This window comes from Calonectris borealis, chromosome 3, assembly GCF_964195595.1.
Source record: "Calonectris borealis chromosome 3, bCalBor7.hap1.2, whole genome shotgun sequence".
Taxonomy (NCBI): Eukaryota; Metazoa; Chordata; class Aves; order Procellariiformes; family Procellariidae; genus Calonectris; species Calonectris borealis.
This window is the reverse complement of record NC_134314.1, coordinates 36339381-36363480: the sequence shown is the minus strand read 5'-3', so window position 1 is coordinate 36363480 and position 24100 is coordinate 36339381. Positions and strand designations below refer to the sequence as shown.

At 35.9% G+C, this 24100-nt stretch overlaps 1 protein-coding gene across 6 annotated transcripts in view; it reads right to left on the bottom strand.

The window, feature by feature from the left end:
- Window positions 1-24100, bottom strand: part of SENP6 (SUMO specific peptidase 6) — an 85711-nt gene that overhangs the window by 14485 nt on the left and 47126 nt on the right. For 4 of the 6 annotated variants that reach the window (XM_075145339.1, XM_075145337.1, XM_075145342.1 and 1 more), the window contains 11 exons: window positions 23503-23648; window positions 18945-19347; window positions 17842-18074; window positions 15050-15220; window positions 14097-14139; window positions 10303-10482; window positions 6092-6318; window positions 5405-5511; window positions 5202-5318; window positions 4233-4355; window positions 3888-3980 (listed from right to left, as the gene is read on the bottom strand). In XM_075145339.1, the coding sequence (XP_075001440.1) occupies window positions 3888-3980; window positions 4233-4355; window positions 5202-5318; window positions 5405-5511; window positions 6092-6318; window positions 10303-10482; window positions 14097-14139; window positions 15050-15220; window positions 17842-18074; window positions 18945-19347; window positions 23503-23648 (1843 nt within the window). The remainder of the gene's footprint in view (window positions 1-3887; window positions 3981-4232; window positions 4356-5201; window positions 5319-5404; window positions 5512-6091; window positions 6319-10302; window positions 10483-14096; window positions 14140-15049; window positions 15221-17841; window positions 18075-18944; window positions 19348-23502; window positions 23649-24100) is intronic. The other 2 variants (XM_075145340.1, XM_075145338.1) reach the window with 2 other exon arrangements.

Here is a 24100-nt window from a genome sequence, read left to right as displayed (position 1 = left end):
ATGGGAGAGTCTGGAAAGACTTTCTGGAAGTAGATACTGGAGTCCAGCAACAAAGCAATCATTTCTAGAATGTACTCTTAAACCAGATGCCAGAATAAATAGTTGTGTCTTAAAAGGAAAAAAAACCCACATCATTCTAGGCAGCACAGGAGAAGTGCTATCAGGAGCAACCACTAGCAGCTTTCCTGTAACGCGAGAAAAGCTCTCAAGTTTTCTCAAATCCTAGAATAACTTGTTTCACATACTACTTAATTCAAGACACAAAGAAGCAAAAGAAACTCTGAGATTGGTTCTCAACCAGACTAATTTTGACACAATTACGGTTTGAGACCTTTTATAAATAGTAATGAATGCAGATCTTTCACTGGAACCAAATAAACTCTTCCATACCTTTGATCTGCAATTGTATGGCAGAGAAAGTTCTGTTGACAAGGACTAATTACCAGCATCAAACCACATGGCAAATTCCTGAAAAATACCTGCAGTGCTGCAATGAGTCAAGTTGCAAACATCGGGAGAGTCTAGACAACTCAAGGCTGTATGTGAATTCTATGATCATAATCTATGAAGACAAGGAATACATTGATGGAATAGAAGTGGGTGATGAAAGCCTTACTACGCTATATTAGGTTGCACATACAGATGCCCAGGCAAAGGCATGTTGAAAAAATATTGAAAAACAGGTCCTCCAAAAACCACACAGAATGGCACGTACTTTGCTCTCTATAAACCACAAGCATTAACTGGTTCTCCCTCCTGACCACTGATTCTCTGTGCTGCTAGCATTTTCACTAATCCCTTGAAGTTATGAGACAATGCCCTGATTACAAAAAAAACCCTAGACAGCTAAACGCCAAGTAGTTGGAAGTTATATTCTACTGAACATACAGCATGTAAACATCTCCATTCTTGTCAACACAAAGTGTGGCAGTCCTCATTTTGCAAGTGAGGAACAGGAGCATGGGGAAATTTGGGGAAATTACATAATGTAAAAGAAGTCACACAAGGGAGTTTCTGAAAAAGCTGCAACTTAGTAGTTAGGTCCCAGCCCACAGCCTTCATCATGAGACGTGCATATCTGAAAGACTCACTGCAGATTAAGAAGCCAACTAATATACAAATCAGCACCACATAAAATGTTGGATTTGGCACAAAAGCAAGGTTTCACAGTCCTATTAACAAAGTCCCAGGGGCTATATATTTCATAACACCTTATATACACAGCTACAGAATGCTACCTGAGGCTGTAACTTACAAAAATAGGATCTATACTGTACTTGCTAACCAGATCAGAAATCCTTCAGGTCAGTATTTTGCCATTAAGAAACAAAAATCAGCACTGATACTTATTGCCTCTTTCGTCAGCAGTATGTTTAGTTCTAAAAATAAAACTTTCTGGTTCTATATCAGAGAACCTAAGAAGCACTTGAAGTTGTACTGTAGTGAATTTAATGAAAATAAAACAGGATTTACATGTCAATTCAACATAAAGACAAGAGCTACATATCAAAGTAAGAGAGAGACTTGCAATAAAGTAACCAGCAAAACCTCAAAAACATTTTTTGACTGAAAAAAGTAAGTTAAGACGACTCCAGTTCTCTACTCTTGACCCATTTTGAAACACAAGAATATATGGAAAAGAACAGTCAAATGTACAGTAACCTGGTAAAAGCTGCTATTCCTCTGTGTCATGGCAATAAAAGGAAGGAGGAGACACTTAGCAAGTGACAGATCTTCTACTAGGATAGAGGCCTAGAAGCCTTCATACTTGCCGGTTTTTGTTCTTCCCCAAGTAGCTCTCCAATCTGCTCTCTGTCCTGCGATACCAATTACTCATCATAATGGGCGTATTTAATTGTCGAGTCACTGATTCTTTCCTAAATATGTTAGCATCTCCCCAAGAAAGGTCAGCTTTTTGTTCCTCAAAACAGAGTGTTGGGTTTTGGGGAATGGGGGAAGCGACATGTTTGAGAGGAGACAGAATAGGAAGGTGCATCCAAGAAAAATACTAGCAGCTAATAACAATAAATTAAAAAAAAGAAATATGGAAGATCTTACGCCTTATGCTTTCTTTGCCAGAAGGCACGTCAAAAACAACAATAAAAACCAAACCCACTGCCTCCATCCCTGCCCTGGTCAAACCACCACTTTCTCATCTCCCTGGATGCTTGGGGTTTTTTTCTGCTCTGCAATGTTCTTAGTGTATGTATCAGGAAACCACTTCTGCAAACTTATGTCCTACTATCACCACTTACCAAGTTTCAGTTCACAGTGAACGACAGTTCCAAAAAGTGTGAATAGGATCATTTCCAGATGAAAGATGCACACCGAGAGTACACTTTTCATGCTCTAATCACTACTGGATGAGTCCATAAGACCAAGCCAGTCCAAAGCAAAATCCCCAACCCACACACAGTGTGAATATTATGCCTTTAGTACAAACTCTTTTGTTCTGCAAATTCACTCCTACTGAGCTGCACTATTTGCTAAGGCGGACGTTGCTTTAGTTGCTTAACAGTAAATGAACAAGATAGTGAAAACTACTATGTGCTAAGTTACTAGCAATATAACTAATTCTTGTAAAACCACAGAACTATTTCTTTTCATTTTCAGGTGACTTCTACGTCATACTGTCTGGTATTGGCAGCATAATCAAATTTCTCCTATGCATAACCAACGTGGATGTGTGAATGACAGAAGAGAGGATGGTGGGAAGCAAACTATATAACAAGCTCTAAAGCAGCTAAAATTTAAGTGACACACACTTCAAAGTTCTGGTACTTAAAGCTTCAGAGGAGAGAGATGGCAAGGATGAAGTTTGCAGTGGAGAGGAGGAATATCTTACACCTGAGTCATTTTCATTATCTAAGGACTGGCTGTCTTCCCATGGCTGTACAGATGTCATAGCATCTCAAAATCTAAATTCAGTGCTTGAGAACAGCTTTCTCAGGCATTTACTTATGACTCTATAACAAAGACAGATCTATGGTCAGTTACCTCATAACTGCCTCCCTACAGCTAGCCTCAGAATTCAGCTGGGGAGGAAGTGGGAAAAGAGAAGATTCAGAAACTCCACTGCACAATGGCACGGTACGTAGAAAAATTTCTTTGAAGAGCTTTTAATTAAAAAAACCAAACTATTCTTTGAATTTTCAAAAGATCAGTTAGGTACGCCTATGATAAGTCAGTTACAATTCTCCTGTCTCTCTGCCCTTACTTTATTTATGCTTTTATTGTATATTTTTAAAATGCAGTAGTTTAACTTTCCTAAATATTTTGGCTTAAGGACTGCTTAGATTATTTTTGTGAAATGTAGAAATGTGTTTGTGACAACTTGCTCTGATCTTAAGGAAAGCAAGCATCATTAAAAGTCCTTAACAACCATTAGAATGCTAACAGTCTGCCTCCTGACCCAAGAAAAATATCAGGACAAAAGGATATAAAGAAAAAGAATAAAGGTCCCAGTACAGGGCGATAGAGATTTTCAATTGCATTTTCTTCCAATATAGGTTTATTGTAACTGAAGGATGATACCATCTATACCAAAGAGATCTCATTAAAAGAAAAAGTACATACTAAAAAAGGTAAATCCAGAAGTTATCAAAGACAGTTAGAAGAAAGAAACTTAGAAGAAAGAACTCCAGAGAACCAAGTAAAACCTAGAAAAAGTACTCAGAAAAGTTCGTTTTTGCTCAGTCTTTATATTGTCGGATACTTCTTATACTACAACAGTGCACTTAAAGGTCTTAGATTACTATTTTGTTTTTATCACTTGGAAAAAGATGTTTATTCTGTTAATTTTTAACTTCAATTCACACTATAATATAACTTTCAATTTTAGAATTATGAAGCTTAAGCCTATGCGATAAAAAGGTACGTGTACTTACGCTTCATTAAGGGGAACAAAAATGAAATCCTTCTCAAAAATGTCAACATGCCGTGTCCATGTTTTTACTCGCCCATGTCGTTTTTGCTGTATTCTGCAAGAAGAAACCAACACATGATTTGTAGGGTGGTTTATTTTAATTGAAAGACTACTTTTCCAGATATTTTCACCTTAATAGCTTAAGATTTTCAAGGCATATTCTATGTTTATTATAGGTCTGGATGCTTCCTAGAGTTCTGTTGGTATCACAGTATTGTTTGTAAGGATTTTATCTCTGTAAAGCATCTGTTCTCGTAGTCTTCATTGTACTTAGCTCTTAGTAAAACTGACTTATCAACAGACTTACGAAAGGTTTGAAGTTTCATGAATATTTCTTCTTTCTCTTTGATTAAGGCGTTTATAGAAGAATGAACTGAACACATGTATTCTATCAGCATCTTCTTTTTTCAGTTTTTCAAGTACCAAATACCTAATTAGTTAAAAAAAATTATGAAAAATTCATGGAGGTCTTAACTCAAAGTATTCATCACCAGAGTAAAAAGGACTACCAACAGTGCTATCTCCCCACCAAATTGTTGCAGCCTTTCACAAAATAGCTATAAGAATATTAGAGCTAACTAACCACAGGAATTCATTAATGCAATATCTGTGTCAATATTTCAAAGTTTTAAGTGCTCTGCTCAATCAAGTTGTTCTGCTGCTGTTGTATTTATTTTTATATCATGGCAGCAATACAAATTTTCAATGGGTTTGTTACATATGACCTATCTAGGAAAGACCCATATTTTGTAACTGAGCCACTAAATCTCCAAACACTCTCAGAGCGATGCACTAATTTTCTTTTCACCTCTAAAATATTTTAATAGACTGAAAATTATACACACGCACCTTATGTGTAGCATAAACACAGCAGCATGTAACAATTTAATATGCTTCTAACATCTGTGGCATCCGTGACACCAAAAAATTAAATTATGTATTAATCAAAACAAATGAAACTCCAGGGAACACAAATACTCTGGAAAAAAACAGCTGAACTTAAAAAGGCTTTTCTTTTTTTTCCTTGCAGTTAAAATTCCTCTTCAGATGAAAAAAAATTTTCAAGAACTTTTTTTCCAAGTGAGAACAATGTCACCGTCAAGCAGGATAGGAGAGGAACTAAAATTTCTTGCAAAAATACAAAACAACCTTCAAAATTAGAGCTATACATAGTTGGAGACCAAGTGTTATCAAGTGATCTATGAATTTTTAATGTCAGAACTTTTCAAGTTTCAAAGTAAAAGATTACTAAAAACTGATCTGAAATAAAACTTACTTTAAATAAAAATCAATAATAACATCATTTAAAAATTCTCCTTCATTTAGACAATGGAGGTCTTCATTGGTCACAGAAATACCACCTTTAGCTGGAGGAGGTGGATAAACTATCAACCTGAAAAGAAAAATACATTCAATAATAAATATGAAATGCCAAAAAAACCTCAGAGAATTGTTACAGGGCAAAGACAAATATCTTACTTTTCTATAGGACCAATAAATACTGTATGTGGTTCTCCAATTTCTTCATCATCATCAAAATACGGTAACTGTTTATTTCGCTGCTGCATTTTGGACTCAGAAGCAACCTTAAAAGAATAAAGTCAATATTAATTTGCATACTGTGTTCAAATTTACCAAAAAGGTAATAAAGCTTTATGAAGTCCAGCGGCTTTTGGAAAGGACTTCAAATTTGTTTTTTTTCCTTTCCTAGTTCATTTATTACACTTAGGTCTGTACTCATTTCTTGCAGAGCCACAAAACTTGTAGTTTTGCTTAAAGAAAGCATTAATTAAATTTAACTACAACACTGCAACTTAATTTCTTGTTTGAAATATTATAATTGTACCAGTAGATGAATTTGGAAACAATTATGTTGTCTAATTACAGTATAAATTTCTTGTCCCTTAACATTTTTTAAATGACAACATTACTTGTGGACCATTGTACAACCTTATGATCAAACTAAACATACTAAAAAGTACTGTGAATAAACAGACTATTTCCCATAATCTCATAACCCACCATGGACTAGTCTGGGAATCCTCATATAAAAGCCAGCAGAAGTTATTGGAATTTTTTTTTGGTTTAGTGACTAGCACACTATCGTTAGTGCATTTGTAACCCAAGTAATACAATGACTTTGTTCTAAAACAAAAACATAATTACATTTTTTATTTTGTTTTCTCTGTGAGATGGGCTTCCTTTGGAATTGTCTTCCAAACACTTAGTAAATGCAACAAGCCTGCCATTGGCTTCTTCAAAGGAAATTTTCACAAAGAAGTCAGAAATATTATTTCTAATACCAATATCAGTAATTATTTTCTCAAATATTGAGTTTGCATGAGGATCAAGACCAGTTTCAAAAATCAAAATGATGTACTGTTCTTCTTGACCTACGAAAAAGCAGAGAGAAAATTATCATTTAGAACAAAATAAAATATGTCACAATTTTAAACAGATTTCAAAGAATCGCGGGCCAACACATGTATATACTGCTGGCAATACATACAAGCAGCAATACACATGTATGCAGACAGACTGAAGGATTAACTACCAAAACCTTCTACCTACATTTGTGAAAGGAGTGCATTCAAGTTCTGCCTTAATCTAGAAATGTTAATTATTACACCTGATAAATTTTTAAAAGACACTGAATGCAAAGCCAAAACATATTTTGAAATAACAGCTTCTCTGCTTACTGACAGTATGACTCTGTAATCAATACTTTCTTTTTCTTATTACAGTTCCTATCCTATTGTTTCAATACAATTCCAGAACTTATGTATTCAGCATAATTTCCTCTCTATATAGGACAACACCATGCCGTAATTTCTCCCAGGTCAACACTAAGAAGTCGAGAGCAGCTCCCTCAAAAATTGATGAAGATACATTCATCTGTGGAAATTTATTAGAAAAGGAGAACTGTATTAAGAATGTAGATGGGCTTTTGTGGTCTCAATTTTTATTTTAAAAATGGCTTCCATCTATTTAACTCCTTCAACATCTACATGGTATTTTATTTTAAAACACTTCAGCCTGGTTTTCTCCTACTTTCAAATAGATGTGATTGCAAAAGGGGAAGGGGAAAAAAAAAAGATAACTAAGACAACATATACTAAATTAAAGAAAAACCAGTATATGAGACCCCATGATTCAGGTAGATTCATGGTCTGTCCTGATCCTAGAAGGTTTCACTATAAAACATTACTGCTTTTTGAAAATTTTACATATTAAAGTCATTACAGCATATAAGCCCAGAGGTCCCCAGCCTTTTAGCTAAAACAGTCTGTAAGAATCACTTTTACATGGATATACAGCACTGACATCTACATGTCAGCTCTTTCAGACAACAGAGATTCTCAGAAACAGTGGCAGGTTGAAAAAATTACTACTTTAACTTGGGGTAGCTAGCAAGTAGGACACAAAACTGCTTAGAAACTAAACTGAACAGAACACCGAGGGGAAGAAAAAGTACATTTTTCAGACAACTGTTTCCAGACTTAAATGGGAAAATAAGCTTGATGCTTTTGGAAAAAGCGGATAAAAACTGTACACCACATATTAGAAGCACAGAGTTCTAACAAAACTACTCTTACTGACTCTAAGCACGTGTTGTTGGGTATGTAAGTACAAAAACCTGTAATGGCAATTTCACAAAAGAAACAGTTATTTTTCTCTGATCAGATTTCTGTTACCATAGAAACAGAAATCTCTTAAGGATCTCGGATTCACTGGCAACCAGTTTTCATTTCTAAAAAGTATGCATCTGAACAAGGAAAGGAATTTAAAATGTCACAGTAATCAAAATCTTCACCTCCTTACACAGGTAAAGGGATCTCACCATGTAGAAAAGCACAGCCCTGCTTTCAGGTCCTATAACATAAACAAACCAAAACCTCTCTGCCCCCGGTGAACATTCTGCGAACAGAATACCGTCAGGCACTCTCTCATGGTTACTCTTGCTAGCCTTAATATATCTTGTATTTCTTTTGGTACAGTGCCTTAGTTTCAACAGGTCAGCCTACACTTTTACCAAAAGTTGGAGAATGTGAATTGGATCAATTAGCTATTACATAAATACCACCCGCTCACATAATCTGAAAAATAAAAAAGCAGTAAGTTGCACTAAGAGGAATTATTTAGGCAGGCAGACACAGGAATAGGATTCAGGCTGCAAATCCCAGTCTCACGTAGCTGGCTAACTCAAAGCTGCAGGGACCTGTTTTTCTGCAAGAGAAGAAGAGTTTCAGACACATGCATAACCATTTTCTTTTGGTTATTCTTAACTCAGCATGCTAACTTCTGAAAAATAAATCTTCAGCAGCATATTTCCCAATTTACTGCACACAGAATTTAGGTGTCTAACTCGGTTTTGAGTGTTCCTATTTCGGGAACTAGGCATCTACACACAATTGTTTACACAGCTATGGCTGTGTAAACAATTGTAAACAGCCTGTGTAAGGCTCAAAGTAATTTCATTGCTCACAAAGCAAATAGCAACTGTGTTATCACAAAGTTCTCATAAGTATCAAGTACAATGAAGCAATTGGGTGTAAAACTAGCTGAGAGCCACAGCCTCAGAAGGAAAAGATGGAGGGAGAAAGGCTGAGGGACACAGAAAGGGAAGGATTTCTTACCCAGACAACTCAAGAAGCTTTTCCTTTTTTCACCTGTGAACACCTGTGTTCACCTGGGGTCTAACGCCTGCTCCCAGGATTGTCTCTAGCTCCCCCACACGTTCTCCAATTACTTTTGTAATTATAATACTCCTTACAGCTCATACTTTTTATAGGAGGTAGATGAGGTTATTATAACAGTATTATACTCTGGAAGCACACGATTCTGAGATTGTTGAAAGCATTCTTCCTCCATTTGAATGCATCATGTATCTATGAAGCTGAGTACAAGTATAAGTAACCACAAAATTTAACCTGAAGAAAAGCCTATTTAAGGGGAAGAGGAATCTATGCTAATTTAAAAAATAGCATGCATATTAGAATCATAGAATCATAGAACCATTAAGGTTGGAAAAGACCTCTAAGATCATCGAGTCCAACCGTCAACCTAACACCACCATACCCACTACACCGTGTCCCTAAGCACCTCATCTACACGTCTTTTAAATACTTCCAGGGATGGTGACTCAGCCTGTTCCAAGGCTTGACCACTCTTTCAGTAAAGAAATTTCTCCTAATGTCCAATCTAAACCTCCCTTGGCGCAACTTGAGGCCACTTCCTCTCGTCCTGTCGCTACTTACTTGGGAGAAGAGACCAACACCCATCTCCCTACAACCTCCTTTCAGGTAGTTGTAGAGAGCGATGAGGTCTCCCCTCAGCCTCCTCTTCTCCAGGCTACACAACCCCAGTTCCCTCAGCCGCTCCTCATAAGACTTGTACTCCAGGCCCTTCACCAGCTTCGTTGCCCTTCTCTGGACATGCTCCAGCACCTCCATGTCCTTCTTGTAGTGAGGGGCCCAAAACTGAACACAGGATTCGAGGTGCGGCCTCACCAGTGCCGAGTACAGGGGCACGATCACCTCCCTGCTCCCGCTGGCCACACTATTTCTGATACAGGCCAGGATGCCATTGGCCTTCTTGGCCACCTGGGCACGCTGCTGGCTCATGTTCAGCCGGCTGTCAACCAGCACCCCCAGGTCCTTTTCCTCCGGGCAGCTTTCCAGCCACTCTTCCCCAAGCCTGTAGCGTTGCATGGGGTTGTTGTGGCCGAAGTGCAGGACCTGGCACTTGGCCTTGTTGAATCTCATACAGTTGGCCTCGGCCCATCGATCCAGGCTGTCCAGGTCCCTCTGCAGAGCCTTCCTACCCTTGAGCAGATCAACACTCCCGTCCAACTCCCATATTAAGATGCTTGAGGAAAACTATGCTGAAATGAAAAATTTTAAGGTACATGAAGACAATCCACTTGTTTTCCAAGCAGATATTTGTCTATAACACATCACTACGAGCATATGGGGAAAAAAACCAACAAGCCAACCCACACAACAGTTTCTACTGAAACTAAGGCCTGTAAGCAGAACAGCACAGAAAGCAGAAGTTGTCATACAAATGTAAAGGCCTGTATACAAAAGCTAAACAAACCAGCTTGCTTTCATTCAGTACAAATATTAGTGAAAAAAGTTATACTAAACTGACTAGATGTTGTGACTAGCATGTGTCTGGACAAACAGAAGACTACAGTTTTGCCAAGTTGTTCTGAACTGTACTCCTCATCAGCCTGGGAAGGTGATCGTGTCTGGAAAAAACTACACCTGCCCCAGGCAATGATGCCAGTTTTATTCTTTAATGCAGTCAGTCATGTCCCAAAGCATGAAAACACAATTTAAAGTGAAATAGTAGACTAAAATTTTTTTACTTACTGTCTCCTTTACATTCGTACCAGACATTATCTTTACTCATTTTCAGTTGGTCCCTCAGGCTACTACAGGTTGATGGTACGGTTTGTAGGAAAACTACTGGTAATTTTCGGACACTACACCATTCACATTTGGTAAGTTCTGAAGTTTTCAGGTTAATCTCTCGGATATCGCTTTCTGATTCTAGAAGAAAATAATGACATTATACTAAATTCTAGTAAAAATATGTAGGTTTCTTTTCCAATTTCCCCCTTGATTTTAACAAGAAATCACTATGTGCTCATTAACTTTTAAGAAAGTTTTTAGAAGTTTAAAATTAACACATATCCAGGAAGTTATGTCTGTTAATATCTTAAAAGATGAACTGAACTCCACTGTCACCTTTCAGGAAAGTAATCAGAAACAAACTGTTTTCTTCTCACCAACTTCAATCTAGTTTTTATTCCACAGAAAAAACAGCATTTCCAGTGACGATTTAAATTTGCAACTATTGCTATGACACATTTTACAATAGGTTTGTAAAACTTTCTTTGCAGATTTATCTTTGGCCAACTTCCCATATGAAAAATAACTTTAAAATGAAGAGGAGAATAAACACATGCACAGAAACGATCTGATTGCCTGAAGAAAATAAGGTACCGCTCTCAGTTTACTATCAAAGAGAAATGTCAGCAAAATAGTAAATTTTTAACACTACATCTGATGCTGCCAGTGCCAATGTTGACTATTTTATGGGTTTTATTGAATTATAAAAATGGAAGGAAAAAAGTGTGAAGTCAAAGTTCTTTGAATTTGGTGAAAAGACCCAAAAGTTCAATGCTAGTAATTATTTCTAGATCAGAAAAACGGTTAATGGTAGTCACTTAAACCTTTAGTTAGTGGCAGCTTCCACCATTCTACCACATGCCTGATGGCAGCCTCCACCAGAAAAACTATATCCCCTTACATAGGAGGCAAAACATATACAGGATAGAAGGAGAAATGGAGCCAACATAAAGTCCTTCTAATAAATAAAAATCAATGCATGGAGTCCATCTCCTCTTCCTTTCCATGTAAAATGGAGGAAACACTGCAGGGAATTCCTGAAAAGATTAAGGCCTTTCTTAAGTTAAATTCTAGTAAATATTTCATGACCAGACAGATGGTGAGTAAAAATTAGTAAAATGGTTACCACATGAAGAGTTTAATTTGCATCACCCTGAATATAATTGCATAAATCCACATGATGAGAAAAAAAAAAGACATAAAAGATATACCATTACTTTCTACCTTACTAGTATTAGTTATCAGAGGTTCTTATTATTAGTGGAGGGAGTGCTTTTTTTTTTGGCACCCCCCACCCCGCCTTTTTTTAAACTGTTTTCCCTATCCTTCTCTTGGCATTTAGCAGCCAATGTCCAGCAGCAGCCCTCTACATTCTCCCTTCTTGTTGGCAACTGAATTCACACTCCTGTGCCTGCCAGAAAGGAGTCTGCTGCTCATAAAGACAGGGCAAACAGTTACCCAAAGCGAAGCATCCACTGGCTGCAGGCTGGAAGTGGTGGCCACCACAGCTTCTGCAGCGCAAAACACCTCTCCTTTGCTTCTAAATCTCCAATGTCCCTGTCCCACTAGCTGGGGGAGAAGCAGCCCAGCTCTGAGTCAGGCTGCAGCAACAACATGCTTCCTTCAAGCCAACTGGGCAACATTTACTGCTCAGAACAATAGTTTCCCATCTCATCAGGAAAAGAGCAGCAGAAATAGGCTACATGGATCTAACTAGCCCATCTCCTTGCACTGATTCTCCTTTATGTCCCTGGGGACTTACGTAGGAGAAAATGAAGCTAATAACTAAATGAAGGTTTATAGATGACTCCCCTAGAGTCTTGGCTCCTTTGTGTTTAAAACAAACAATAAAACAGCTTTCCAAGGCTAGGCTGTAATACCACAGTCTCTATTGTAATATTTCAGTTTTCTTCTTTGTAAATGTACACACTTTCCTTAATTGATTTCACCTAACTTCCCACTTTCAGAGGCAGACTGTAATAACAACAATCCCAACATAAAACCGGATTCAACCCATTTAACTGAGGCATACAGGTCCTTCTAATGGTGTCTAGATAGAAGGTCCTTGCAAAAACATGAGCTAGTTGGTCTTTGGAGAACACTCTGAACCCTTGTAACTGTGTTTGCACTGAGATGAAGCATAATGAATTTCATGTGAGAGGAAGACTGTCTACTCTTCAGATGAAAATTTAAATCATATTCATCCTTTTGCATTAAGACAGGCATCATATAATACACTTCACCATAAACGCCTTAACCTGTGAACAGTATTTCCTGTAACACTGACATAATACAGACAATAGGGCTTATCCATTAAAGGCAATATGAATAGTTTTTTATGTGTTAGAAGCAGAAAGCTGTTTCCTTGAAACACCAGTTGGGAGTTGCAGAAAACTGACAAGGGATGTGGAGAGAATTTTGAGAACTTGACATATATTTATACATGCAAAACCAAGCTCAAGGCAGGACAGTACTGCTGTTTCTACAGCTGTTCAAAGCATTTGCGTCTCCCTTAAAAAGCATGACTATCGTAATGAATCTAAAGGAAAAAAAAAATTAGATGTAATTTTTATTTCAAGACCCTTACTTGTATTAAAACAAATCATGCTATGATTATGAAGTTGACAGAAATGGAGCTAGCTGGGAATACACCCATCTTCCTCCAGATGCAAAACTCAAAAAAAAATTAAATGGAAAAGTTCTAAATGTTCCAGTAAACACAGCATTCAATGAGTCGCCATTTTTATGCTATTGAGGGATCAAGTCCCATGGAAATAATTTCACTATGCACCTGTTTCGACTAAAAATTGATAGACATTTTCTACGAATTTTACAAAGCTTTTTAGTGTTTTTTTTTTAAATGCATTTAATGCACGAAAACTGGTAGTTTCTATGCATCTACGTTTTAGATGCAACAGAAACTTAAATACTTGACTGAGCAAATGCTACGCTTATCTTTACAGGTTGTGAGACACCTTTTGCATATAATAATGACAAAATACAATAGTTCTCTTTTACAAATAACAAAAGGCAAAATTCGATAGGACTGCATCTTCATGGAAACTTAAGATTAACAAAAGGAGGCAAAGCTGCTTTTCAGGCCCAAAGCAAAACCCTACAAAAGAAAACAAAGGAAATAGAGCAATAGTTGTAAGCTCACCATTTCCTACACTATGTCACTGTATTTCTTTCAGTAACATGAAATATACAACCTACAGGCTAGAGAAGAAAAAATTTTAAAGGGAGATAGAGACAGGAAAGGTCTAAGACACCTGTGTTGTTTTTACTCTCTACTTACGCATCTGAAATAAAAGAACTAATAAAGTATTAAAAGGTTACATGTTTTACAGGAGGTTACTCTTGCATATTGTTTTTGTTAATCACTTTCAAGACAACCTTTGTGAGTCAACACCAGAATATCTACAGCTCTTCAACTAGGATGAAGGGGAAGAATTAATGACCCAGTTGCATGCATGCCACAAATTGCTAATTCCTGCTATTTGTGAATTTTCTTTCTGTCAGTAGAAGGCAGAGAGAACGCAAAATCATTTTGTTTTTTATTCACCAGGCAGTTCAGATCAAATTTATACTATCAATTTTTTTTTCCTCTTATCTGACTACAGGCACCCAGTATAATTTATTACATACATAAAAAAACCAGAATTGACATTTCATTATGATTCACCTGTTAATTCCTTTGACAAAATTACTTCATTCAAAATATATATATTAACATAAAATGAAAGAAGTACCTTCTTGACTTTCTAGGCGTATTTTGATATAATCCAGGCAAAACTGTGGAAGACAACACAATAATAAGATTTCACTTCTCCAAACCAAAATTGACTGAATGCCTTTTAACTCTTAGTAAACATATTTCAATTGACTAAGTACTTGAGTAATCAAAATTTTAAACTAAAAATGTAAAATGTATTTTTTTTTTAAAAAACAAAGTATACATTTTAGCATAACTCAAGGAAGCAAGTATATTCTTTACTATTCAGTGTCTCTTTCAGTCATATTGACTGTTAAAACTTAAGATCTCTCCTAAGTACTCTGTTTTCAAAAAGGTTTAAAACGCTCTGAAAAATACCACAAATTATAGGGCGGGGGGGGGGGAAATCTTCAAAACAGAATGTCATCTACCAGTATCAGTATTTAAGCTAATCAAACAATAGGGTTTTGCAGAGAGGTACAAGGAAGAAGTAACACCTCTCTGCTATTCATGTGGTTACCCCAGCAAGAAGTATGCATTTTATCTGGCTTACTGCATACAACTAACATTCAATGTCTCCTTGAAAGTCTCTATGTAACTTAGAAAGTTAACAAAAAATATATTGTTCTACAGAAGCAAAATTATTCACTGCAGACATGCTTCTTCCTCCCACGTATCAATACCCGTTTTTTGGTAATTGTTGCCTTCAATTTTCTTAACAAATGCACGCTAATCCATAAGCCCCCCCCAACCAAATAAACAGGTTTTCAAGAGTTTTGCAGGCATGATGTTTCTATTAAACACCAGAACTAGATCATATACATTAATACATAATAGTACTTCAGGATTCTTCGGGAATCACAGCCTCTGAAATTAGAGACAAATTCACTGTTCCACAGACAAAGGCAAAATATTATGTTGCTCAAGTATGAAAATAACAATGTCCATCAAAAACTGAAAGGAGATTTGTCAAATAACAAGTTTACTTACAATCACAGGTTCCACTACCATTCTTCGTAGCGTTCCTATTCGTATACTGCGACAGTTCAGAATGACACTTTCACAGGAATTTTGGTAATTTAGAGGTACAGCCTCGGTTACAAGCTCTTGAGAAATAACTTTACGACGTTTTATTGGAGTGTTAGACACAATGTTCCCAAACTGAAAAGTAATTTTCAAGGTTTCAGAATGTCTCACTAAGATTTATTGCTAAAACAAGCTTGTTAAAAACTAGTGACTAAATTTTCGGCTACTTTTCTGTTGGTCAACGGGATTACTTACTATAGCATCCACCTCAACCATGTACAGAAGGTAGAAATTTCCTAAAGGACTTTTTGGAACACCTGAAGATGATAACATTGCTAGATTCAAGAAAAAAATGTAAGCTGACACTTGTAAACATTTTGTTAACATTTCCAAATAGAAGCAAGAACAAGAAGCAAAATAATGCTCTGAAATTGCCAAAACCAATTTAGTTTTTGTCATTTTGAAACACTGTGCAGCCCAGCAAAACAAGATTATTTTTAATATAACTTCCTTGTTTATTTATATAAAAACCACTAATACTGTAAAAGCACCACAATGTTGGTGGTTTTATTTTTTCTTTTGGTTTTTATTAGTCCAAGCTTTTGATGACTGAAAACACTGAGTTATTATTGAAGTACAGCGCATCCACACATTAGCAGGAGTAGAATCTTCAAGAAATATAAATAAAATAAATAAGCCCAATCAAAATTCCTTAAAGCAACTCAACAGAACTATTAAGATGTTTTTAGAACAGATTCCAGGGTCAGAAGACTAAACACTGAAAGAAGGCCACGTGGAGTTTGGCTCCAGTTCAAGAAAGTCTCTGGATGCTGACTGAAGCTGTAATCTCAATGAAGTCTCCTGTTTACCAACAGAAGAATCTTACAAAAACCTATTAAAATGAAAGAAAGCTGGCTGATAGCTGTCAGATTAATATATTTATTTGTTGTATTGCTTATATTGCTCTGCTTTGTTGAAGGATTTTCTGTACACTAGTCTTTTCTTTGGTATTTATGTTGTTTCATAAACCTGTCCATTAATAAACATTCTTTTGGGTTACAAAATACAATTAAACCTCCACAGAAAAACATTTTAAGGGGTTCAATATTTCTATTAAGACTAAATCCCGACAATTATTTCAAAGTCCCTAAACACTAGTCTATCTGGCCATAATTCAAATATACTTTTGGATGCTTCATTTAAATACAGTGGAGAAGGCAGAGATTCTAAATCCCTGTAATTAAAATATTTTCCTAGGACTCTTGTTGAAGACAGTTTTTCACTTTTGTCTGCCAGACTAGCTAAATATTATTAAAATAATAATTTTAATAATTATTAAAATAATAATTTCCAAAACTCAAATCACAGGCAAACAGTAAGACAGTAAACATTAAAGTGGTGCTATATTCAAGTAGCTTCTTCAGTACAGAATTAATGAATATTTAGAGAGAAAAACAAATGAACCAAGCTTCTTAAAGCTTCTTCTATCATATCTGACACAAACACTGTGATATCTGCAATTCTTGGTAGTTTCCTTGAATCAATGTAAAGTTTGTGTTAAATTTCACCAACAAAATTTGTTTCCCTTGTTTTCAAAAGCAAGCTCTTTTCTACTTTTGTCTAAAATATGCAGTTAATTTCCAATGTTACAACTGGTTCTTAAAGACTAGTGAACAGGAACATATGGATATACAAAGAAAACATTTGGGAGAGTTTCAGAAGTCTTAGACACCAGGGCCTTCACAATACAACACTTTCAATTAATCCAGCAATTAATTGAAATTAATTTCAATTTTGAAATTCAAACTATTTATCATCCAAGCTTTTAGTCCCCCAGCTTTATTGTAGGCTGGAGGTTCACAGCTTTATATAGATGGGGGTGACTAATTATACACCACATTATAAACATCCGTAATTTCATCAATTACAGCACTAGAATGTTGGCTTCTGAATCTCAACATAGCATGAAGGTTTTGACATCATTACGTTAGCATTCTAACTCAGAAAACATAAAGGATTTGAGACTGCAGGTGGAAATCTGATCAGATATTCTTGTTGAACCAAACTCACAATAGTGAAACTGGACAAGTGACCCAAGAATGGTTTTAATCAGCACTATTAATTCAACACCGATTTCCATGAGGAATTTGTTCTTCTTAATGGCTCACTATTGAGGTGGTTAAGTTTTTAACATACCGTGAAAGCTGTCCCCTTTGACAGCACTTAAGGAGTCTGTTCATGGTGCATTTTTTGTCTTTGTTTATCCAATTCTTGCAGTGGTACTCAACTAAAAAACAAAAGCCCCACCATGAAATCCTTAAAATAAGTGCTATTAATTGGGACAGTTGTCAAAGTATTTTGATTTAAAGGGTCACTATTGTTTCCAGTGTCTCTTTACACGTTTAACTTCGCCTGTCCAAAGCCTTACCAGGCAACTGCTGGTACTGACATTCTTCTGCAAACTAAGTAGGCCCCTGAGTTTCATAGAGATACCCTGCCCAGTCTCAAAGAGTATACATTCAACACAGAAGCATCTATGTTAAAAGCATAATTCAAATCATTATGAACGCTTGTAAAAATATAATGAACACATTTTCTTATGCTTCCAGTATTATGTAAGCAGAGATACTACTTGATGAACTGCTAAATAAGAAAAGAATCAAATATAGTCAACTTCTGACAATACAAGACAAGCCTTTACATTTTCCATTCATGATTTGATTTTTGTTTTCTTTAAACAAAGCATTAAATAGTACCTGATCTTTCATTCTTGCTTTTCTTGGTAGTGTGACTGCAATTTCTGTATCTGTTGTTATACTACCTATTCTCTGTTCTATTCCACAACTGTTTTCCTTTAATGCTGCTTCCACCTTTCCTGTAGAAGGAGCTGGGGAGGAGCGGGCTGAATCTGCAGGACGAGGTGAAATGCTTTCCATTCTCCTAGTGCTGCCACTATCCTCATCATCATCATCATCACTAGACAAAACAACTAAACAGAAAATATTAAATTCTCAACCACTACATTTTTCTGTAACAGAAATTTCTTTTCAAGCAATGGCTTAAAAGTAATTTATGTAATTGTCCTGCAGTGCCAAAAAAAGTCTACATTTATCATTATATTATGCTTTTACTAATGTTTTTTTTGAATCTGCTCGCAGGCGCTCTCTCCCTCGTTTTTTATTTCTCATAACTAACTATATAAAAAATGGGTATCATTAATCCGCCTCTAGACACAGAAGTGAAGCCATACATTTCTGGTTCAATCAAGAACGGACAGTGAAAAATACAGCTTAAGGAAAACTGACAAGAGAAATTATTACTTAAATTGTTCAAATCAGTAAGACAACATGGTCTAGTAAACTAACTAGACTAGAATTAGAAACATAATTTCCCAAATTCCAGTTCCTTCCTCCTTATAAGTTAATTTGAATTTACACAGAAGAAGCACAAAAATTAACATTTTACAAATTATGAAATTTAAATAAATAGGAAAACCTGGACAGTGTCCAGATGGGTAGCTCAAAAGGAAAGAGGGGAAAAAAAAAAAAAAAAAATCAAAGACTGTCTTTCCCTTTGGGAGAATGAATTATAGAATTCTGCTAAGAATGCTTTTTTAAAAACTATAAAGTGTAAATCTTTAAAAAAAAAAAAACATAAAATAATTTTTGTTTTCCCCAATGTCATCTTTCTCAGAGATCACCTCACTATATGAAAAGGAAATTATAAGACCGTCTGTCCCTCTTCCCCAAGAACTTAAAACTCCGTGCAAAATCAGTAATGTAAACCTGTAAGGACAGTTCCTTCATTATAAATATTTTGGGTTTCCAGTTTATAGCTATAGTCACAAAAAGGTACTTACTCGGATCATTTAGTTCAGATGGTCTTGTACTCCTCTGTCTTAAGTTTCCTGTAATTTTAGGATTTTTCGTCCCAGTTATAAGACCAACTTTTCCATTCTGTCGTAACATAGAATGTCCTACAACTTCATTACTCAGTAGAATATCCGTTGGACCCTTCCCAACAGCAGAACTATAAAACTTTTTTGTGTTGAACCCTGTACCTGAAGTTTTTTGCCCTGTTGAATTCTGATGTATTGAAGAACGTGATAAAGGTCCCACAGATTCACTTAATGTCACAGTTTGTCTGGAGACTCTTTGCAAATCCTTTAGAGAAGCACTTTCACAATGTCGGCATTTGGTCTGATTTTCATTTGCCCGCCCACAATTTGGGCAATCAGTAGAATAATCAATTTGTTCCAAAAGCTAGAGGGGACACACACACACACACACAAAAAAAATCAGTAACTGTATAAGTACAAAGATACCATTTCCAAATCTTGCATTTAATTTCTGTTCAGAATGAAGATTGACCACATTATATTAGCAATTACAGTAAGCACAGAAAGCAAACATTAAAATACATTTAAGAAAATGAAAAATATTCTAAGAGGAAAAAATGTCATCTGTGGCAATTTCTAAAAAGTGGACAATTCTGATTTTCCTTCTTGCCTTTTTTATTTCCATATATAAAAGGTTGCACACCATTCAGAGAGAGAGAGAGAGAGAGAGAGAGAGAGAGAGAGAGATATCCATCAGCAAGAAGGTCCAGTTACATCACTTCTGTAAAAATAGTTTCATTGGATGAAAGTAAAGTAACCTAAGGATCCACAGAGCAATGCTAAAGAGGACTAGAAGCAACCTCCTAGGTCATGAAGTTCATTTGTCCTCCCAAGATATCTTCTAATAGCCTGGCAAAGCATGCAGAAAAATCACTTCTCAAAAAAGAGAGAGAGAGAGAGAAGAAAAAGAAAAGGAAATACATTGTTCTAGAGTCTAGCATCTAAGAGAAGAAAGCAGGACTTGAGGAAAAGCAGTTCCCCAAATTTTCAAGAGGAAAGCAGGGGCTACAAGAGAAAATATATCCTATCACTGCAAAGAGAGATGTGTTTTGTTTCTCTCAAATGTACTAGGTCCCACTTAATTACATATCACAAGGGCAGAACTTGGACTTCTAAGTCTAAGGGATTCAATACTAACACATAAGCTACTGAATGTGCACTGAATATGGGACACCTCTAGAACTGAAATTTAGTGTATGTTATTGTCTCCTGGAGCACTGAGCTCAAATGACCTAACAACTGTACTGTGAACTACTGAAGATAATAATTACCTACATCCCACCAAAAACATCTTGAACCTATTTTCAAAACATAGCTATCACAATTTGCACCCCCCACCCCCAGCCATGAACACTTTTCCAATAAAGAGAACTTCCTCAGGTGTGGGATCTTCAATCATTTTTAAAAACAAATGTAAAATCAAAAGTCATACAAGGAGAATATATTATTTTTACAAATTTTCTGCAATTTAACAAAGCTACATATACCGTAGCGAAACAGATGCAAAAAAACCTAGTATATAAAATGCATCAGACCTTTAAAACCTGAGTGGTGGGATAAGAGAGCAAGTGACATGAAAACCAGTGCTCATTTACAGGATATAGTTTTTGCAAAGATACAGCTAATCACAATGAAGAATTTCAATCAGACATTAAAATATTCAATAGAAGCTACCAATCATACCTGAAGGATCTTAAGTATAGAATAACTGCACCCCTCTACCTCAACCACACACCAAAAATTTAAAACGAACTTATTTTCCATGGTTTGAGAGCCTGCATCTTGATGGTAGAGGTAACAGTGTTTAATTAAGAGGGGCATACTCTTTTTTAGACTCTATTTTAAGAGAAATGACTACTTAAGTAGGTGAGTTCTACCTAAATGTGTCTGCCTTATAACTTGTATAATACGGCATTTTTTTTAAACTTTGAAATCTGCAAAATAAAAATACTATATGCCCTATACAAATACTCTGCCCTATCTCTAAAAGTTTCAGAATCTAAAGCTTTTGTTGCTTTTCAGCTTTTTTTTTATTAAGCACATATGAAGCAGAAAATCCTCCTTCATTTAAAAATTATGTACATTTTTAACAACTAGAAAGTGCAACCTGTTATATATCGTCTAGTAAGATGAAAACCATTTGCACTTTCCCTGACAAGCAGCTGGTTATGTCTGTAATTCCTCTGGCATTAAACCACAACTGACACTTTTGAATTGTTCAGAGGTTCCATAAGCCTCCAATCGATCATCTGCACACTTTGGCAACTCATGACTCATGAAAATGCATATGGTTCATGACAAATGCATAAATCACTCTGCTAAATCCGTTTACTGTAATAAAGGATAAAACTCTTAACCCATTTAAAAAAGAAAATAAAACCAAGAGTTGTGCTAGTGAATTCGGTTGCAGCAAGATCTGTTCTACATCCAGAAAGTGGATCCACAAACTATACAGTCTTACAGGATCTTAACTATCCTATAGGACTGTTATAGGATAACCTTCACATATGGTTCATCTAGGTTCATCTAGCCCTGTGCTGTACTTTCAACACTGGCCAGCGGTAGATGGTTGGGAGCACAGGGAATAGAGTAAGGACATATCCTCCTTACTTGATGTCATTACCAATTTAGACATTTCCTGAATCAGCGGTCGAATTTCAATCAACCTGTTTAATTATGATGTAGCCTCACAAATTTTATCAACCCCTTTTTGAAATCTCATAATACATTGTCTGAAAAATACGGGGGTTTTGCCTTTTTTAAGCTTACCGCTTAACAGTTTTACCACAGGCACTCAGCTCTCGTGTCTGAGAAAACGTAACTGGTTTCCATTCATGACTGTTGGTGTTCCCAACTTTATAGATTTCTCAGATATGCATGGGAAAAAGTACCAGATGTAATTATTAAATACCGTTTACAAGTGCAATCTGTCTGATGGCTTTGGAAATGAAATCACGCCCCTGGAACAACGTAATTGAGTCTGCCGCTTTTTTATCAGGGAGACAGAGAACAGCGTGTTTTAGCAATGTGGTCAGCTACACGCAGCCTGGCTCAAGGACACTAAGCTGCTGATGCTCCTACACGCAGCTCCAGCTGCCACTTTCCACATGTATACAATGCAGGAAGTAGTTCTGGAAGTCAGTACCGTGGCTTTGTAATAGGGAGGAATATGCTGAAAGCACTCCTCGCTTCTACATGTACACAGAGTCTTCTAGTTAGAGCTAGGAGTTACTGCAAATGGCCTACACAGGTTACAGCCAGCCACAAAAAATGAGGCTGCTCTCCTTCCTCTCATGCTAATTCACGTAATTTGTAGGGAGAAAACTCTGTGCGTTAAAAGAAGACATTTGTTAGATCTTCAGACTGAGGATTATTTTATCAAAGCAGTTACAAGATTCCCTTTATTTTTAAATTGTTTTCTTCAATGACCATTTCAATCTAGAAGACTGTTTTGTCCTTCACCTGACAGGACATAAGAAATGAATGTTTTACTTCTTTAAACAAACATAAACAAAGTCATCAATGTAATGATTAAAACAAAACCCACAGAACTGTAATGTCTTTTGGTTTTTTTTTTTTAACTGCTTTGTTACTTCATTACTTGGCTTTTATAGTTCATATCTATATAGATATCATATGTAGATCAAAGACTCAGCTATTAAAATTTCCAAGTAACATCATATTAATTAACTAAATATATAATGGAAATGCCTAAGAGTACTACACCAAGCGTTTCATCCTAACAAAGAAATACAGTCTGACTTACTTTCTAATACACAGGAGCAAACACAAGCTGATTATATATAATAATCACAGATCTACTTTTTGGTTTTTTTACCAAGATCTCCTTACAGGAAGTTTTGCTTTGATAGTCATACAGTGTGACCTGTATGTGAGCATTATGAATGTTCCATAGTAACCTGGTAAGATGATAAGAAATACGGAGAGCATTACAGGAATTTCCGAAATATTTTACATCTGATATTCAGAAAAGTTCCAGACAAAACATCCTGGTTGGCTGCATCTAGACCAGAGAATGCCATTTGGATACCTGTGCTAGTTTCACTGAGAAAGAGAGCAACTTCATAAGAAGTACTTGCATCTTTGCAGTACCTCTGTCTTTATCGTTATAATGAGTACAGAAAATCATGACATTTAAAAAAAAAAAAAAAAATCTGTCAAAGAGTAAAATATTGTTCCTCTGTTTCACACACAGCAAACCAAAGTTATCAGTTTCTGGTTTATTCATCAGCCAATCAATTTAAACACAGGTTCTTTTGCTTCCCAGTGCAGCACCTGTTTGTTCAAATCAGAAAGTATTTCATAGCTAGTATCAATATTAACACTTAAATATCTCTATCGTTATAACTTTTTTAAAAATTTAATTATGTAAATCTTTCTCCCAACTCTAAGGATTTTTAGAACATCAATTTATTTTACAACTGAATGCCTGTTTTTAAAATATGCATCAACTTTTAAAGTTAAACAGAAGTTTACATGTTTTTAAAATCTAACCCACCTTTAATTGGGTTAAGCATTTTTTTGTAGCAGAAGATAGAGTTAAGTCAGATTGATATGAATTGCAGTGACGTTTCTGTTGCACCTTTCTCTTAATTTCAGATTCTGATTCTGATTCCGACTCTTCTGTGTTTTCCATTACACTGTCTAGGAGGGAAAAAATGCAAAAATGTTCATAAGAAACGACTACTCATATGCTGTTAAAATTATGATCAACTTATTTCTTCACATACACTAATTTGAACTAAACATGAAAACCTTTTTAAACACCCAACGAACTACACTGCTTCAAGTGTCTCATGATTTGTTGTATGAATAAGAAAAAATTCCCCAAGGTAACTTTGAAAATATTGTTTTATTAATACTATTTCAGTGTTTCTCGGTGACAATTTGTAGCTTAATATCTTTGGATATTGATCTTGAAAATCTATACTAACTTCACAACAACTACAATGGAGCATCCGCTACCGAAAGAGGGAGGGGATCTGGCTAGATTATGCTGATGGTAATTTTCACTATCATTATCACTATCATTCACTATCTTATCATTCTGCTAGTGAACACATTAAGAATAATTGGAAATGTTCTGTGTAATTAGG